Below are 16,284 nucleotides of genomic sequence, written 5' to 3'. Positions count from 1 at the left end.
CTTTGTTTATGCGATAGAAGTACATAGATGATTAGAATGATAGCATATTTTTGTTGTCCAGGGATTGTGTACATATCTAGCTAAAGGATGGTAGGTAGAATTTAGATGTGCCACCAATTAACCAGTTACATTGTGCGTCAAGGATGGTATATTGTCACACGTGCTGAACAAAATAAAATAAACAATTCTTTAACGTGAGCTTCGGTAGGGTGGAATGAAATGTCTATTTCTTCAAAAACTTTTAGTGTGGACATAGCTTGTCTTTCTGTTCTTTGAGTTCAGGTTAATATTCTTTTTTAATTAGGTCTAGCGGGCATCTGCCCTAATACCTGTTCCAGGGTATTAGGTATATAATCTCAAAGTATTGTCCCTGTTGGAGCAGCAAAACTAGCAGATGCTTCTTTTAAATCTTGGATAATATTTCAGATCTGTACTTAGGGCATATTACATGGGTGGTTGTGCCCTCTAGTATTTTCTATGCTTCTATTTTATAGCTGTTGCACAGCGGTACCATTTGCTTGATGTTGGGTACATTTCCAAGGGGTTGGATTGTCGGTTGAGAATTCCGTATTACAGGTATAACTTATATATGTTAGTAAAGGTATGTCTTTGTGTGAAATCATGTAGGTTGCTACAGTAGACATTGTGAAATCTGTGAATGATATAAATATAAGAAACATAATTTTATATTTTAAGCATAGTGCATCATAATTCATATATTTTATTTCAAAGCAAGATATATTAACCTCTGCTAATAGAAGTTGGTTTAGTTGAGCAAGGTGACACTCCAATGTTCTGGAGCTGTTGAACTCAGACAGAATGGAGGGCAGATGCACAGAAGTTGGATTGTTTTCCTTTTCCTCTATGTAAATCATTATTAATTGGTAGCATGTTTCTATTTGTCAATTGCTTTGCATTTGAATTTATTGGTTCATGTTTAATTCTTTTTTGGTATTACCTTTTATGCAAGATGCTATTGCCTGGTGGAAAATATCCATCTGACAATGAGGGATCCTAAACACCCAAACAGGCTACTGAAAAGAGGCAAGATAGAGGTGCCATTCCTGGTTTGGATTTCCTACTACGTCTGTGGATTCCAGACATCCAACAGGCTTACTGGCCTACGGAGGCCCAATAATGATCACAGTGCACACCGCCTGAGTGAGGGGACAAAGGACCTAGGAATGTTTACCCACCGATTTAACACCAGACTAGCTTGCTGAACTAGAGGCTCCACAAGGGTCACATTTCACTACCAAGAAGCACTTGTCTAAAGGCATATGTGACCAGTGGGCATGGCAAATCCTGTTTTCCCTTTTACACACAAATAAAAAATGTGGCAAACCCACCTTTATTTATTTCCTGTAATTAGACTGCAATGTCATGATCTATGTATCACTAAGTGGTTTCTGCTATGGCACCTCTAACAAGCCCAGCTTACTTTCCCCTATACCTTCTCTAACAAGCCCAGAGCTGCAGCCACCCTACTACTGTCTCTGGACAGGTATTCCTAAGACTACTGTAACAAATCTTCTCTCAATGACATACCTTCATTGCAGGGTATCTGCCACCAACATTTTTTTTCAAGTATTAATTTATGAACCACAGCAAGCTTCCCAATGTAAACGATAATCAAAGAACTCAACACCAAAAGCATTGACAACATTGTGAGACACAAGAGACCGAATCACACACTTACAACCCTCTCAATTTACTCTGCTTTCTTCTTACATTGCAGTCTCCTTTTCATCATTCATAGTCTGAGGCAGAAGTCCAGGTTTCTCGGCTGTGCCATTACTGCAATCCTCTACATATGGGACGAGCTCTATCTCTGAATCTGAACTGGAAGCTTCAATTTGAATTTTCTTTGGAAGTGCCGCCAACCCTGCATGTGCTACCGCTTCGTTATCTTTCAAAGAAGCACCCAATTCTACATCTTCACAAGTAGCATCCACCTTCACATTCCTGGTTAATATCTGGCCTACAAGAGGGGAATAAAAAGCAAACATCGACCATGATTTTACAGACTCTCATTCTATTCCTCAGAGATTCAGATATAAAAATGTCAACAATTATTACAATAATGAGACATTTTAACCCCTCGTCTGCGCCGCCGATTTTGCGGAAGTGCGGCACTTCCGCAAAACGGGTGGGGCCGCGTCGGCCATTTGCCGACGGCAGCACCAGCGAGGTAGTGCAGCCGTCAGCCAATGGCCAACGGCAGCATGGAAGGGGTTAAACTCTAGCAATGCTTAATTGAAACACATCTACCTAAAACATCTTGGGCCTTAATATGGACTCTCTTTTTTTCTCCAGCTTCTAAGGTGATTTATTCCAGAGTTAAAACGTTAGCAGACAAACTATAGAAAGTATAAACAATTTACAATTGTGGCAAGAGAGATCTGGCAACAGTTTACAACATATTTTAACCTTGTATTTATTCCAATTTAATCAGAAATATAATGTTTATTTAATGGTGTATTTATTTACACTGAACTGTGTTAATAAGTAAACTATTACAAATAATTAAGGAAAACAAATAATACAGTCATGCTGTCGAGATTATATTACTAATTAACTGCTAATGAAAGCTTTAAACATATGTTAGGATTATATACCTCTGCAGCCATTAGGAAGAAAGGTACATTTAAAATGTTCATAAGGAGATAGCTCTAAATGTCTGACCATATACGGAAAACAAGACAACAAACCCATTGGGTTTCCAGATACTACTGTTTCAAACAAACTTTCAAAAAACGTTTTTACTAAATGTGAATGAATGTTCTATCTTTGTTACAAAACGTTAAACATATGTTCTTGATTACAGTTCGATTTGATGTTTCGGATAATCTGATGGTATATTTCCAGTTGCCAAAATCATTTTTTTGCTACTGTCAATCCACTGAGAACTCAACATTTTGCATACTTTAATGGCAAGAATGTAAGTGAAAGAAATATTAAATGCTCTACTTATGCAGCTTTACATTAAAGATGGTTGCCAGCTGGATTCTTGATTCAATATTTTACACTTTTCTAAGCCTTTGTTAAATGTGCCTAATTAACTTTTAACTAAATTTAGCATTTAGTGGTTGTCCACTCAGCCGTTGCCATTTTTATGTAGGTGGAGTTTGTTCACATTCAGAAGTGTCCAGTATATATAAAATAAAACTCTGCTGGTTAAACACCATTTGGAAGATCAGGCTGGTGATGCTTGTAACTGGTAAGCGATTTATCCACCTGGTAAGACATAATTATGTGGTTAACTCGAATACTCAGTTCATTTCCATCTTAGCTAGGACAGCACAAATTAAAATTATGTTTTTTCAGACATAAGAAACGATACATTTTTTCACAGCAGATGTATGGCTCACTCTATAATGTGTTATCACAATATGAAGACAGATGCTGGAACACATTTGTGCCTGTCTATTTTAAAGCAGTTCCATGATTCACCTGAAGTAAGTTAGCTATTTTGTTGGTATAAGAGAGGTACCACATATTGACCTCACAGTAACACATTGGTCTAGACTAGAGCATACTGGTCAAACTGAGGCAGTAGAAAGTTGATATAGTGAGACATTTGTAATACTCTCATGCAGGATATGTAAAGATTTTCAGCTACTGAAAAAACAAGACATCGTCTTGATCTTCTCTAATTGATGCCGGCTGTAGGTTCAGAGGATTGAGCTTGAACCTCAGATACTCCAATGTGGGTGGGTTCTTTATTGAGCAGCGTTTTATGTATGCTTCAAAGGACTTGCATTTGAGAAGAAACTTGAGAGGTAACTGGTGAAATCTCTCAAGTCAGATATGGAGAGGTCAAGCAGATTGGAAGAAGATGAGTATGATCATAATGTTTTGAACACGCTGAAGCTTTGATGGAGTCAGTTGCAGGAAACAATGAAGATGTTGAAATAGCCCAGAGGGAGCGTGGCCAGCCAGCTAACATGGCGGTCGTGATCTGATAACGCTCGGTTGCACGACCCGTAATTATCCTGGCGTTCAACTGATAGAAGGGCCTCCTGCGATCGCAACCAGACCAGTGGGAGCGGTGGGGTAAAGCAGTGGGGAGCCTGGAAGGCGCAGGCGAGGAGGCAGAGGTCTGGCTGGAGCGCGGTGACGAAAGGCGCAAAAGTGCCCCGGGACCTAACGGCTACCGGAGAAGCCTGAACAGCGCTGGGGCACCCCTAAAGGTGCCGCGACCTGCCCCTGTACTGCCCTGAAGGTCTGTGACGCCCTGGAGGTGGGGTGCTTGCGAGGGTTGACGGGCCCGTAATTACCAGACGCCCGCGAGGAGGAGCGCCGCCCGTATAGAAGGCGCGCTCGCGCGGGCGGTGGGGCACAAGCGAGGAGGCCCTGACCTGCGGTCCACAGACGGCGCTGAGGGACCCGGGAGCCTGAGAGTGGTGAAAGAGCAGAGACTGGCAGAGCGGGACCCTGGCCGAGGCGGCGAGCCTGGTGCTTGCGAAGGAGGTGCTGCGGATCGGGCCCTGTACCGCCTAAGCACAGAGGCCTGAAAAGTGCTGCGGGGCCCCGCCTCATCGGCCAATGTGACTGTCTGCTCATCAAGGTGAGGAGTGAGGCCTGGGGCGAACGAGAGGCCGCGACGGTGCTGCGGTGTTAAGGGGGACGGCCCGGCCTGTGGCCCGTGATGGAGTGACTTGGGGCTTGAGAGAGGTGCAGGTGGCGGCAAAAAGTGTGGGGGGCTCCCGGAGGCATCAGCTTTCCCTACAATCATGAACCATAAGGCCGGCACGCCACGGTAAGCCCCGAGCCCGGGTACTGCACTGGCTAGCTGCGGAGTTGAGGCCTAGGAGGAACTGTGCAAAGAGAGGGGGGGGGCCCTGAAACTGGTGCTGTCCTGAGACCCGCGGAGCTGACTCGCTTGGCAGGCAGTGCGGTGGCGCCCATGGTGTGAGGCCCGGCAGGAGTTCCGGGCTGGGACATTCCTACAAAGTGCAGGCCCTTACGTTGTGTGAGAGGGGTGAGGAGTGTGGCGCAAGAGGAGACCCCACTTGCCCGTGAGTAGGAGGGAAATCGCACTGCACCTGAGGGCACTGCCGAGGTGCGAGCCTCCGGTGAGGGGCTTGGACACCTACTGTGACCGGAAATACCTGGCGGTGCTGGTAGAAACTGCGGCTGGCGTCGCAGGGATTTGGGCGCCATCTTGGGCGCGGAGCCATCTTGAACGGGACTGAAGCCGAGGTGGTGTGCCCTCGGAGTTGGAGTTGCATGAGTGCGGGGAGGACCAGCGTGGCCGACGCGACTGGCTCCCTGACAGAGACGGAGGCCATCCAGGTGGGTGTCCCTCATTTGAGGACGGCGCCACTACGGGACAGTCGCGATAGACCTTCTCCTCAGCACGGAAGATAAGGAGGGTCCGGGCTCTGGAGGAATGCAGCTGACCAGGCTCACCCAACTCAACGACTGTGGGTGCCAACTAGTCATGGGCAGGCTGCAGGACAAAGCACAAAATGGGCAGCCGCGAAGGCTGACAGTCTGGGACCTTCACTGGGACGCCAGAGTGGAAGCATGGAGCCCCAACCGGCGACTCTTGCGGCCAAAATGGACAAGGTGCTGGCAGCGGTGGAACGGATTGGCACCACCCTGGAGCAAACAAAGGAATCCCTAGAGTCAAGGATCGACAAAGTCATGTCGGACTTTACCTTCCTCCATGCTGATCACCGTAAGCTAGCGGAGCCGTTCGCCCTGCAGAACTAGACACTCCTGGAGATCCAACCTGTGGTGCAAAATCACACCATAGCGCTCCAAGATATGATTGACTGGGTCCATCCACTGGAAGACCGCATAGAGGATGCGGAAGGACGCTCTCGACGCAACAATGTTCGCGTGGTGGGCCTTCCGGAGGGCAGAAATCTGGAGCAATACGTCGAGACCTGGTTGCGGGACCTCTTGCCCCGGGGAGGGGGGGGGCGGGTGCTGTCGCCGCAGTTTGTGGTTGAGAGGGCGCACAGAGTGCCAGCGAAGAAACCTAAGCCGGGAGCCCGACCCCGCCCGTTCCTTTTCAAGCTCCTTAACTATCGCGACAGGGACGTGGTGCTCCGCGAAACCAGGACGCTGGGCGACCTCACGGTGGGAAATGGTCAGGTGATGTTCTTCCCGGACTACACAGCAGCGGTTCAGAAGCGGAGGAGCACCTACATGGCAGTGAAGCGTCATCTGAGGGAGCTGGAGTTGCCTTAATCCCTGTTGTTTCCGTCCCGCCTCAGAGTGGTCTCGAAGGAGGGGACCCGCTTCTTCGATGCCCCGTCTGACGTATGGGACTGGTTAGAAGAGACTGGGCAGTGGAAAGGACCGAGGCCCTCAGGCCCGGAAGACGGTGGCTGGCAGGAGAGGAGATCGAGAAGGCGCAGGCCGAGAGGGACCCGTCGAGACGCAGGGCCTGGACCAGTTGCACCCAGCCCGGAGAAGCTGAGGCTGGAACGTCAGGAAGCTCTGGAGGCCGTGGCGACCCTGGGAACAGCGAGCAGCCATGGCCGCATGGAGGCTCACGGAAACAGCGACCCGGGAACCAGTGGGTCATCATCCACATCCACAGTGTTCTCTGAGGACCTGAGTATGCCAGTGGTGACGCCTCCGACGGCCGACCAGATCATGTGATTGAACGATGCTGAGTTGTACCTCTCCATGACTCACAAATATGTGTATACCGCACACTGCTCTTCATTCCTCTCACCAAAAACACCTTCCCTCCCTGTATGTTCACATGCATGCTACTGAAATATGCTATGTGCTAGCGGCGCTTTTGTCATCTGCTGTTAACTGTGCGCACGCATGCGAGATGCCTTGCTAGTCAGGGGATAGGGCGCACTGCGCAGGGATCGCGATTGCCAGTCTATATCGCTGTGTGTCCCACACCGCTCCTGCGAGACTGACTAGCCTATGACCCATCACACACTTCTTACAAGGACGGGAGGCCCGAGAAAGGGTCGTAGAGCAGACCCAAGGCTGACACACCACACACCCCACTAGCCACTCCACTGGACAAGCTCTTTAGCATAAATGTTCCGCTCAAAGTTTGGACGTATGCCCTTTCGGGGATTTGCCCCTTCAGTTGCATTGTTTGAGATTGTTACTATGTTTAAGTTGCAGCACACCGACACAACCCCCCTGAACACGACTCTGGCCCACCCAAAGCGACCCCATTGTTCTGCGCTGCGATGACTTACCCAGCCACATGACACACACTAATGTCGTGACCTGGAACATTCGTGGCATGCATACACCATTGAAACGCTACTCCGTCTTCTCCTACCTGCAGAGACACGCTGTGGGAATCGCCCTTCTGCAAGAGACCCACATGACCCAGACAGAGCTTTACAAATTGCGTAGGCGCTGGAGGGGCGCATTTACGGCACAGGCTTCTTGGCGCACACGTGAGGAACCCTGGTCTGGGTGAGGGCGGGCACCCCTTTCATATGTGAAGAGGCAAAGGTGGACCAAGAGGGTAGGTAATCTCTAGTGTGGGGGAAACTGAACGGTCAGGAGATATTACTAGGATCCCTATACACCCCGAATGTAGATCAGCCATCCTTTCTAGCGCAGATGTCCCAGGTCCTCCACCCCTATGCTGGGCTCTCTTGGCTGCTTGGTGGGGATTTTAACATGGTATTAGACGTGCGCCTGGACAGGTCATTCCCCCCACTGCGAGCCGCGGCGGTAGCATCCAATGCGCAGGAGTTCAGGGACTGGCTTTCACACTGGGCGCTGCAAGACCTGTGGCGCACATTGCACCCAGAAGACGGACTCTACTCTTATTATTCCACAGTTCACGACTTACATGTCCGGTTGGACAGGATAGTGGGTTCCCAGCCCCTGCTCCCACTCATTGCACAATCAGAATACTTGGGGAGAACACACTCTGATCAAAATCCCTTGTGGATCCAAATCAGCTGGGAGGTGCAACGCCCACCCGTCCCTACGTGGAGGTTACAGCCTACTGCGCTAGAGGACTCAGAGTTTCGCTTGTCTTTGGGCACGGCCATCCTCGCGTACTTTGATGCCAATGAAGGGACAGCTAGCAATGCCATGGTGGAATGGGATGCACACAAGGTGGCTGTCCGGGGGCACTGCATGGGAGCCACATGGAACATACGCAAGGCGCTTTCTGCCTCCCTGACGCGCCTGGAGTCTGAACTACTGCGATATGAGCGGGAGGGAGAAGGGGGAGGTAGGCACGCATGCAAGCTAGGAGACCTCCGCACTCAGCACGCAGAGCTTCTGGAGAAGCTGAGGTGCCACAACTATGCTGCGCACACGGCCAGAACGCACGCCAAGGCAGACAGAGCGGGCCGATTGTTGGCCTGGTTAATTAAGCAAGAAGGGCGGGGCACCCCGATAGGAGCTCTCCGCACTGCGGGGGGGGGGGGGGGGGAGTTGGTGTACACACAGCGTGACATACATCGTGCCCTCACAGACCACTACGCGCAGCTATACAGGGCTCAGGGTATAGGCTCAGGGCACACCTAAGAGGGGTTCTTGGACTCTGTCCAATTGCCCACGGCCTCTGAGGGACAGATGGAGACGCTTAATGCGCCTCTCTCGCTGGAGGAAGTAGGGGAAGCAATCCAGTCCATGGCAGCTGGGAAAACTCCAGGGCCGAACGGCCTACCCGCCGAATATTATAAAGCGTACCGGGAAACTCTGACGCCGTTGCTGCATAAGTTATACACCACAGCGGTGGAGGAAGGGTCGCTGCCACCCTCTATGCTAGAGACGTTCCTGGTATCCCTGCCTAAGCCGGACAGAGACCCCACGGCCCTGGGTTCATATCGGCCTCTGGCGATGCTCACCGTGGACTACAAGGTCCTCGCTAAGGTGCTAGCGGAAAGATTGGCGCAGGTGGTCCCCCATTTAATCCACACAGAGCAGAACGGGTTTGTCCCAGCGAGGTCCACGTCATTGAACCTCCGGAGATACTTTAGAGTGGCGGCGGAGGCCGCGTGGGAGTGGCCCAGGGCAGGTTGCCTTATGTTAGATCTGGAGAAGGCGTTTGATTGCCTAGAATGGGGTTACTTATCGGCAGTTTTAGTGAGATACAGGCTAGACATGGGATTCCTGTAACATGGTCGGCTTGCTATACAAGAACCCCGTGGCTCGGGTGCGATTGGGCCCCTACATTTCAGAGCCGGTGGCGGTGAGCCGGGGCACCCGGCAGGGGTGTCCTCTGGCCCCGCTACTGTTCGCGCTAGCAATCGAGCCCCTGGCTGTAGCTATTTGAGAGGCCCTGGGCGATGGTATCCCGATGGGAGACACAACCCACCAGGTGTCGCTCTATGTTGACGACTTCATGGTGTTTGTGCGGGACGTGAGACGCTTACCCATGCAGCTGGCACAGCTACTGCACACCTTTGCTGACGTCTCAGGGCTCCGGGTAAACGTGGGTAAATCCTGCCTTTATGCTTTCAGGAAAGGAACTGAAGACCCGGGATACCATCTGGAGGGTGCAAGGGTCCAATGGAAAGAGGACACCTTTCGTTATCTGGGGGTACAAATTTACCGTAGCCCAGCTGACTTGTTCGACGGGAACCTTGGGAGGGCGATTGCGGTCATTAGATCGCAGGTACGCTTATGGAGTACGCTCCCGCTGACCACCACTGGTAGAGTGGCACTTGCTAAAATGGTCAAGCTTCCCACCTCCTGTACTACTTTGTCAACCTACCGTTATTTATTCCGGCTTCCTTCTTTGCCATGCTCAACAAGTTATCGCGGGACTTCGTCTGGGGCACCTCTAGGCACCGACTGGCGCTGGCAAAGTTGTTCTTGCCGACGGATCGGGGGGGTATGGCTGCCCCTTGTTTTGAGCACTACTATCTGGCCGCACAGTTGCAATGGGTTGCTCGTTGGCTGGCGGATAGAGCTAGAGAAGACACAGCCACGGCAATGCTGCCATACTCCCTAGAGTGTATCACCAAACTCTTCCACCCCATGGCAAAGGTCGAACGCCAGGGCCCGCTCCTCTTGGAGGTGGCATGCAGGTGCTATCGAAGAGCCTTATACCTTACCCGCGGCACGTCCCTTATGCGCCCGCCATACCCATGGAGGGCTCGCCTAGTGGTGAGGGGGTGCTCACGTCCTCCATGCTCGCGGAGTGGTTTGAGGCGGACATTCACACGCTTGGCGACTTATACAGGGACGGGGAGCTCACGGCATATGTGACGTTGGTGACCGAGGAAGGGCTTCCCCCTGGGGGGTTCTTGATGCACAGATCCCTGATAGCACAACTGGCGGCTAGATGGGGTGATTTAGCTACGGAGCCCGGGCAGCATTTAACAATGCAGTACTTCCACGTCATGGGGAGGGGCAGACATCTGGTCTGATGGTTTGCGGCATCACTACGGGAGCATGCAGCACTTAGTCTGGACCCCCTTAGAGGCAAGTGGGAGCTAGATCTAGGGCGGTCACTAACGGATAAGAAATGGGAAAGGGTGCTTAAAAGCCCAGTCCAAATCCCAAGAAACATGCGATTCCGCCAGATTCAGCTCTTCATTGTCCATAGAGCCTACCTCACGCCTGAGTTGATCAACAAGTACTTCTGTCATGCAGACGCACTTTGCCCCAGGTGTGGTGAGCAGGGGGCAGGATTCTTACACATGGTTTGGAGTTGCCCGGGGCTGGGTACCTATTGGCAAGCAGTCAGCGAGATGTTGCGGAACTGCACGGGTCGAACCATACCCTTTGAAAGGCCTTAGTACATCCTCCATCACTTCAAGAGATCCCCCAAAGACAAGGTTGCGTCCCGCTTTATAGACCTGGGGCTAGTAGTGGCAAAGTGCCTCCTCACAAGGAGGTGGAAGGCACACGACCCGCCATGCGCACAGGCATGGATTTACTCATTCCAGGCGTGGGCCAGGGCAGAGTGGACCGCAATACGCAGGGAGGAAACGATGGGGCTCAGGAAGGAACCCATAGCAGCACATTGGGAGTGCATGCTTGGTGCATTACAACAAACTGACAGGGAGGGGAACGCAGGAGATATGGAAGGGATGGAAAACACACGTGAGGGCGGATGCATGCCACAAGTAGTTCTCCAAACGGGATAGTCTGGCATGTTCAATTCCTGCTCCTCTGAGACATAAAGATAGGCACACCAGGGTAGGCGTTGTTGAGGAGCGTTCGCAAAAATGGGCGGGGGCAGAGGGTCGGGGCGGGGAAGTGGGAGGAGGGGGGGACAGACAGGGAGTTGGAATCTTTGTGAGGTTTCCGCTGCCAAAGTTAATGTTTACCGTTTCATATATATAACATCTGTTTCCAAGCTCAAGATGACAGGCCAGTCCTGAACTGTACGGACCATTGAGCGGCCTGCATTCCGATCTTCGGAAGGCCTCGGAGTCTACGCACCGGCAGGCGAGTTGTAGTTCAGACTACTCTAAACGAACTTCTGATGTATCATCTAATACAAAGCTGGTATACTTTTTTCACAATATATCAAATGCTAATGTGCCTATGAGAGTTGTATGTCTGCCATCAATTTCTATGAGTGAAGTTTATAATGTAATCCGTGACTCCTAAATAACAATAAAAACAGATTTGACAACAAAAAAAAAGATGTTGAAATAGCCCAATTGTATACTGTCCAATATCACAGAACCTATAAGTCTGCAAGAGAAACAGAGTCATATTCTGCAAGAGAAACAGAGTCATATTCCTTACCCAACGGACATCATAAATGCAGGAGTTGATAAAACTTTTCATTTGGAACCTTGGGCGAGATTATCAGTGCAAACATTACCTAGGCTAGAGATGAAGTTAACCAGTGATGGGGTTGCCCAATGTTCCTGGAGGTTGGGATGGCTACATCGCAGGGTTAGTAGTATTAAAAGCGAGAATGTCAGTTTTGTGACATTCAGAGCAACCAAACTGTGGTGGACCTAACTAAGCACAGCTCTGAGGCAGTTGACAATGTATCCAGGAGTGTAAGCAGCAAGTAATCAGTTTTTCTCCTTACCTTATTTTAGCTCATCAGAGGCAGTATGTCGTCTGCCTGCATAAGGAACTCTTGCTAAAAGCGCTGGATAATCTTGGCATATAGATGTATGCAGGCACTAAAGAAAAGAGGGGACCAAAGTCTCCACAATCCAATATCAGGGATCTGATACACACGGGCCAAACCTACTGGGTATGGCTGATGAGGAATGATTGCAACAACTGTAGACAGGAGTTTAACACACCACTTCGGTAACACAAGTGACACGTAAACAAAAAAAAGACAGCTAATGATTAACCTTTCAAACTTTTCTTGGAAGGAATCCCTGTCCTTAATGACAGGTGATTACAACCTGTGCATGAGCCTGAAACCTGGAAGTCGGACATCTACAACAAACCTGGGTAGTTATTAAGAAAACAATTTCAGGCATTCAAATTGGCAGTAATTCCCAAAACCCTGTTTTTAATATGCTAGACCCATTTAATTTATTGAGTGTTTGAATTAATCTAAAATAATAATTTCCTGATTCCTAGTAGCTTACACAAGCCAAAAGCCATCTTGTACAATTTTGGAGTAGAGCAGCTCCTAAAGGCAGTCAGTAATTTTTACTTCCATTGTCATTGGAATCTGGTTTACATGGTCTAAATTCTTTCAGTCCTTTTCAGCAGCTGTGGGTAAGGTAGCTAGAAGGAGATGATCTCATGACTAGGTCTTATTAAAGTATTAAAGTGAGAGACCATTGCAATGCGTAGGTGAGGTAAATGGAAGGGGGTGATCTGATGAGCAAACACTGCTTGTAACTCAATTCAGGGAAAACACAGCTGATATTGTTTGGGAAGCTCTCTCCCCCTGGTCCCCAACTTGATGGCCAGATGAGCTTGCCACCCCCCCCCCACATCCCTGTATCCAAAGGCAAACACCTGGTCATTATTATTGACGACACTGGCTCCCTGTTCGCAGCCGGGTAAAATTCAAAGCCCTTTGCCAGGCACACAAAGATCTCTACCACACAGGACCAATATTCCTAAGGCATGCCTTTTAGTGGTACATCCCCAACAGACCACTATGTTCTGCAGGATCTAATACTCTTGTGATCCCTAAAGTCAGAAAAGCCAACTGAGGAGGTAGAGGCTTTGTTGTCAGCACATCCAAACTGTGGAACAGCCTTAAGTCACACATCAGTCATTCCATCCCTCCTCGCATTTAAGAAGGTGATCAAGACCTGGCTTTTAAACTACTAAGTAGCGCCAACTTCTGCGTGTTCATGTTCATCTAGCGCCAAGACAAGGTATTTGCGCGCTTTACAAATCCCTTAACGGTAACATAACATGACTAGATTGGTAGGAAGTGAGAGACATTTGTAATGAATAGAATCACAGAGGTGGTTGTTGAAGACAGAATTGTCAACCAGAGTAAGAGGAGAGGGGCAAAAGCTCTGTCGGTAACCTCAGCTATGTTAAGGACTGAAATAGGACTAAATTATTATAATTATAATCTACCTATCAGGAGCCTTGTCAAGAACAAAAGTGAAATGGGAACCAAGCTAACACTCAGTAAACATGCTAGAATTATTCTTTGGGGTTGAGTGGTCTCACGAGCAATAAAAGGATATTTAATGCAAATTTTGAGAGTCGACTGCTGGCGCCCCAGAAGCCAGGTCAATGAGTTTTGTAATCCTGCTGTCATTTTGCCATGTATCACTTTTTTATTAACACCTTTATTTTTCATTTTTTAAAGAACAACAGACATCAGTATGGGTAATATAGTGCACAATACATGACAGGTGATGTTCAAACACGCCACTCAGACAACAAACTCTCTGGCAGCTTTTCTCCATCTCTCCTTTTGCCTGGCGACACACCAAACAGGCGATGTAAACACCCTAACTTTGCTTCGGGGAAGCCTCCCCAATCTGGATTTGCGTCATTACTATCACTCACATCTGTGTCATTGCGGTCAGTAGACTCCGTGGCTCCGCACGGGTCCAAAAAGGCATCACACACATCTCTCCATACCAGAATGTCAACCTCCAATTTATCATCACGCCGACTCAGCTTCATATGCACCTCCTCAGCCAGTGCCCACGCCTGTCTATCTCTGTGTTACTGTTCGACCGTGGGGAAATGCGGACTCATCCAAGTGATGGTCACTCTGCGCCTGGCCAGGACAAACATCAGTTGCAAGATCGTGTAGGATATTTTATGACCCATCGGTCTCTTAACAAAAGTGTAATGGAATAAGGTCAATTCGTAGGTATGTGGTCCCCTGGAGGTCCATCACTACTTGTACCCAGAAGTCCTGCACCATCCAGTATTTCAAAGCCAGGTGCATAAAGTCCTCACCGCCGATGCTGCAACGTGAACAGCTGTCTGGCCAGCTGAGGGATATGTGGTGGAGACTCTTGGGTGTCATATAAGTTGTATGGAGGTAGTTGTAGTGTACTAGCTTAAAGCAGGCTTTACACAACACTGTGTGTGAGTCCACCAGGGAATACAAGTCTGACTCCCATACAGCACGCTCCCTGGGCGGTGGATCAGCCATGTCCTCCCTCATCGCCTCACATTAATGTGTAATCAGATGTCCACCCGCGCCGCAGGACAATAGGACGTCCATGGTACGCGTGGGCTGGGGTGCAGCCAGGAATGAAGACAAGTCAATTTGGCCACCTCAGTCGGACCCGCATGATGAAGGAAATGTCCCAGCCCTACTCTTCACAGGTTTGTTCAAATATTATGAAAAACTCACCTGGATACAGGTCCCCACAGTGCACATCCACCTTCCCTACAGGCCTGAAAGAACATATTGTCCATCATCTGCCGAACCTGCACCAGAATCCACAGTGGGAGTTCTTGATGAAAGGGGGCGCTGCAGAACCACCTCTACATAGCGCTGCGAAATGTGCTTAGCCACGTATCTTTAACGGAGAGAAAATATTAGGTAACAAGGAGGTTATCTTTATTGGTAGTGGATGTAGCATAGATAAAACAAAGAAGGAAGAAGTGATGCAAAGGAGGTTGTAATGATAGCAATGCAATTGCCTAAGCAACATGGCAAGAATGCTGCAGGAGTGCGCAGGACCAATTTGTCATGAAGGAAGAGTAGAGTGGTTGGACTGACACCTGTAATTTACCAACTTTCTGAGCAGACAAAATAGCAATTAGGAAAACTGGCTATAATGTCAACAATCTCAAAGAACAATTGTGCTTCCTCTTGAATAGCAGTCACCAAAACATGTGGACCGAATTAAGATGCCAAGGGCTAAGCAAACCTAAACTAAACCATCAAAGGATATTTAAACAATAAGGGTTGGTTTGCAATCCAAAAAACCACAGAAAGACAATAGAGGGGCATGGCCTGACAAACCAACAAGCTTGGGTGTGCTCCCATAGAGCTCCAACAAGGTTTACACTAATCCTCTTTTGGTCCTATGCAATCAACACCACCAATACCTTGTTTCTGCACCATAGAACAATTTCCAGAGAATGTCACTTTAGCAACTATTCCGGCTGCAAACATGTGAACAAGAGCTGCATTTGGGATTAGGAAAAGGCCCATCCGAGGATTGGCCTATGACTTTTCTTGCCTTGAGGAGGGTGGGACCTCAAGTACCGAGACCTACAGAAAGGCTATAGAGATGTGCAAGTAACCATGACTGGCTAGGAAGTAAAGAATTGAGCAGGATTAGAATAACAAACAAGTTGGAAGCACCCACTGGCCTATGGTAGGGGATCTCCAGATCAGCTGCGTATGAACAAAGCACTTGCACAGCCTTTATAAAATAGTTACCATTCAGGGAAGTCGCTACTCCCATAGCTTCCACTAGGCTTATGAATATGTAAGGAAATAATGAATCCTACATTTTTCCCTTCTGAAGGCTGTTTGATGATCTCTGCAATTCTTAGCATTAATTGGAGGTGAGGCTGTAAATACGTGTATGCAAACATACACTGCATTTATTTTTTTAATGTATACACACTACTTACCTTATGTTGTTCACCATGCAGTGTGCATCCATCTACCTTGGCAATGATGAAGGCCTGGTTTCTTAAAACCTTTCTCCTACTGGTCGAAATGTCATTTCTAGAAATTCAAATGCTTGGATGTTGCAATTTATGATGTCAAGACTTTAATTTGGATGGTTGTCCTAGCTTACACTACATTGCATTTGTTGAAGCCAGGCATTCTTTCACAGTTGTTTTTCAAGTCTGTACAGTTTATTCAACTTCCATGAGTCCTGCGCTGCTGCACTTTCTTCTTTTTTGGATCACCAAAATTGCAAATGTAACTACCTTATCTGATGTTAGAGACAACACACATTTCATTAAGGGTAAGAAACC

The 16,284-nt window shown here is 48.6% G+C and overlaps 1 protein-coding gene across 3 annotated transcripts in view; it reads right to left on the bottom strand.

Annotated features, from left to right (window-relative positions):
* The window catches only part of SETDB2 (SET domain bifurcated histone lysine methyltransferase 2), a 545,734-nt gene that overhangs the window by 219,432 nt on the left and 310,018 nt on the right, over positions 1 to 16,284 (bottom strand). For all 3 annotated transcript variants that reach the window (XM_078657342.1, XM_078657343.1, XM_078657344.1), the window contains one exon: positions 1,732 to 1,981. In XM_078657342.1, coding sequence (XP_078513468.1) covers positions 1,732 to 1,981 — 250 coding nt within the window. The remainder of the gene's footprint in view (positions 1 to 1,731; positions 1,982 to 16,284) is intronic.

Source organism: Lissotriton helveticus, chromosome 8 (genome assembly GCF_964261635.1).
Source record: "Lissotriton helveticus chromosome 8, aLisHel1.1, whole genome shotgun sequence".
NCBI lineage: Eukaryota > Metazoa > Chordata > Amphibia > Caudata > Salamandridae > Lissotriton > Lissotriton helveticus.
This window is presented reverse-complemented; position numbering and strand designations above follow the sequence as displayed.